Source organism: Dendroctonus ponderosae, unplaced genomic scaffold (genome assembly GCF_020466585.1).
Source record: "Dendroctonus ponderosae isolate FM_Combo_2020 unplaced genomic scaffold, Dpon_F_20191213v2 Dpon_F_20191213_5, whole genome shotgun sequence".
Taxonomy (NCBI): Eukaryota; Metazoa; Arthropoda; class Insecta; order Coleoptera; family Curculionidae; genus Dendroctonus; species Dendroctonus ponderosae.
In genome coordinates this window covers 13371707-13374928 of record NW_026018715.1, presented here as the reverse complement: position 1 = coordinate 13374928, position 3222 = coordinate 13371707, and the positions used below count along the sequence as shown (strand labels likewise).

Below are 3222 nucleotides of genomic sequence, written 5' to 3'. Positions count from 1 at the left end.
TTTTAAACTGTGGAGTGTTTTGGCACGGATTTTCATTTTTACTTCATTCTACTCAAAAGAACATTTATAAGCACCCAGTTGAGATATTTAAGGGGGGCTTTTAGCATTCAATAGCAGAAACTCTGTTTTTGATGCTGCAATTTATTTAGATTACCGGCATTAGTACCATCATACTAAATTTTCAAACTATGGAGAGTTTTTGCGCAGTTTGCCTTGCTCACATCATACTTTTCTATAGACGGTTTCTAATCTCTCAGTTTAAGTATGTAACTAGGGGGTTTCGGAGTCGATAGCAGAAGCCCTGTTTTCAATGCGATTTAAATTCGGTTCCAGTGGAGACGTTGGTACCATCATAGTGAATTTTAAAACTTTATAGTGCTTTTGCGCGGTTTTTCCTTTTTTCATTGCTCTCCTCTAAAGACCGTTTCTAAGCATTCAGATTAGATATTTATCCCAAGCTTTTACCAGTAGATTGCTCTTGATGAAGACTTAACTTGGTTCCAAAAAATAATGATTGGTACATCATTTTTAAACTGTGGAGTGTTTTGGCACGGATTTTCATTTTTACTTCATTCTACTCAAAAGAACATTTATAAGCACCCAGTTGAGATATTTAAGTGGGGCTTTTAGCATTCAATAGCAGAAACTCTGTTTTTGATGCTGTTCCAATTTGTTTCGATTACAGGCATTAGTACAATCATACTTAATTTTCAAACTATGGAGAGTTTTTGCGCAGTTTGCCTTGTTCTCATCATACTTTTCTATAGACGGTTTCTAATCTGTCAGTTTAGGTATCTAACTAGGGGTTTCCGTAATCGATAACAGAAGCCCTGTTTTCAAGGCGATTTAAATTTAGTTTGATGGGAGACGTTGGTACCATCATGGTCAATTTTCAAACTTTATAGTGTTTTTGTGCGTTTTTTTGATTTTTACATCAGAATTTTTAAAGACGGTTACTGATAATTTTAGCACCCGAAAGAAAAAAATCGAAGAACTAATGAAGGATGTAGCTATGTGCAATTCTTAAAAAAAACTGTTTATATACTTGTACTTGTATTTTCAACATTAAACATTGAAAACTGTCCATAGAAATGCACAAAAAACCCCAATTAATAATTGTACTGATCCAAAATGGGCGGACACGTGCACACCAAGTGCTTATCCCCATAAATATCATCGATCCTCGCCACTGTAGGCCAAACCTTCAGTTCGGGCTTGACAAAAGGGGCTGGAAACGCCGCCTGTTCCCTCGTATAGGGCCTTTCCCAAATGCTGCTGATCACTTGCTCCTGCGTGTGAGGAGCCATCTTCAGAGGATTCACTCGAATGTCCATCTTGCCCTCTTCAATGTCTTTGATTTCCTGCCGGATGGAAATCAGCGCCTCACAAAACCGGTCCAGCTCCTGTTTGTCTTCGGATTCTGTGGGTTCTATCATCAAAGTCCCGGGCACTGGCCAAGACATGGTCGGGGCATGGAAGCTATAATCCATCAGTCTCTTGGCTACATCAGCAGCTTCGATGTTGGCCGACTTTTTAAACTCTCGAATATCAATGATAAATTCATGCGCCACTAGTTGCGAAGTGGCGCTTTTGAACAGCGTTGGATAGTAGGGCTCCAGGACTTTGGCCATATAGTTAGCGTTCAAAATGGCCACCTGCGTGGCCCTTCTCAGTCCTCTAGAGCCCATCATTTTTATGTAGGCCCACGAAATTGGCAAAATCGCGCTAGAGCCAAACGGGGCGGCACTCACAACCTCATAGGAGAGTGAGTTGGCCCCCAAAGGATTGACCACTGGATGGCCTGGGAGGAAGGAGGCTAAATGCGACTTGACCCCAATGGGCCCCATTCCAGGCCCGCCGCCCCCATGCGGAATGCAGAACGTTTTGTGCAGGTTCAAGTGGGAAACGTCGCTGCCGTAGTCGCCAGGCCTACAAAGCCCCACTTGGGCGTTCATGTTGGCCCCATCCAGGTAAACCTGCCCTCCATTCTTGTGCGTTATTTCGCAAACCTCCGCCACCGTGTCCTCGAACACCCCATTGGTGGACGGATAGGTAATCATGAGGCAGGACAGGCGGGTTCGGAACTTTTCAGCTTTAGCCCGAAGATCCTCCACATCAATTGTCCCATCGTGTTTCACCTTCACTGGTTCCACTCGCATGCCAGCCATCTGGGCGCTAGCTGGATTAGTCCCGTGGGCGCTGACTGGAATCAAACACACGTCCCTCCTTTTGTCTCCTCTTGCCTCGTGGTAGCACTGGATGGCCCTCAACCCCGCATATTCTCCTTGCGCGCCGCTGTTGGGCTGGAAGCTGATCTTGTCGTACCCTGTTATGGCGCACAGGTCTTTCTCCAGCTCGGCAAACAGCTGGTGATACCCTAGTGATTGGTTCAGGGGCGCAAATGGATGAATATCCGTGAAATGCTTGAAGGAACACGGCATCATTTCAGTGGTGGAGTTCAGCTTCATGGTGCAAGACCCTAGGGGGATCATGGAATGCACCAGGGAAATGTCCTTGTTTTCCAGGACTTTCATGTATCGCACTATGCGGGTTTCTGAATGATGCGAGTTGAAGACTGGGTGAGTGAGAAAGGGGGAGGTTCGCTTGAAGTCGCTGCGGTAGATTGCTTGGGTCCGGACCTGCGGGTCTTCGACCAGGCTGGCGAAGTTTTGCGAGCTTCCCAGCACGTGGAAAATGTCGTCAATGTCTGCAGGTTGGACGGTTTCGTCCAGAGCGACTCCCACAGCCCCGTCTTCGTAGTAGCGCAGATTGATCTCCTTTTCTTCACATCGGGTCTTCACGTCCTCAATGTCCAGCTGCGGCTGCACTCGCAACGTGTCGAAGAACGCCTCGTTTGTCAGCACAGTTCCATCCTTCCTGAGTCCATGGGAAAGTACCTGGAATGTTTATTTTATTTTTACCAACAGGCTGGCAGGATTTATGATTTTTCTAATTATGCACACTAAGCTTTAGCAATGAATGTGCTTCTTAAAGTGAATAGTATTTCCCATGTACCAATTATCGGGGGTAATTGCACAAGTGCTTCAAAATTACCGATAATTTTGCATGAAAACTTGTTGCCTAATAACTAAAAATAAACGAACGCAGTTTTTACAAGACAACAAGCTCGAAAGATATTGAAAGTTTCAAATCAATCGTTCAGAACTCTGATTTTTGCTGGCTTAGCAAATGTGGAGATAAAATGCAAGTTATTACCAAACT

At 44.7% G+C, this 3222-nt stretch overlaps 2 protein-coding genes across 3 annotated transcripts in view; one reads left to right on the top strand and one right to left on the bottom strand.

The window, feature by feature from the left end:
• LOC109545593 overlaps positions 1–3222 on the top strand; it is a 23766-nt gene that overhangs the window by 8583 nt on the left and 11961 nt on the right. The window lies entirely within an intron of this gene.
• LOC125504630 (glycine dehydrogenase (decarboxylating), mitochondrial) overlaps positions 1037–3222 on the bottom strand; it is a 4948-nt gene continuing 2762 nt past the window's right edge. The window contains exon 4 of the mRNA XM_048666901.1: positions 1037–2897. Within this exon, the coding sequence (XP_048522858.1) occupies positions 1110–2897 (1788 nt within the window). The 3' untranslated portion in view covers positions 1037–1109. The remainder of the gene's footprint in view (positions 2898–3222) is intronic.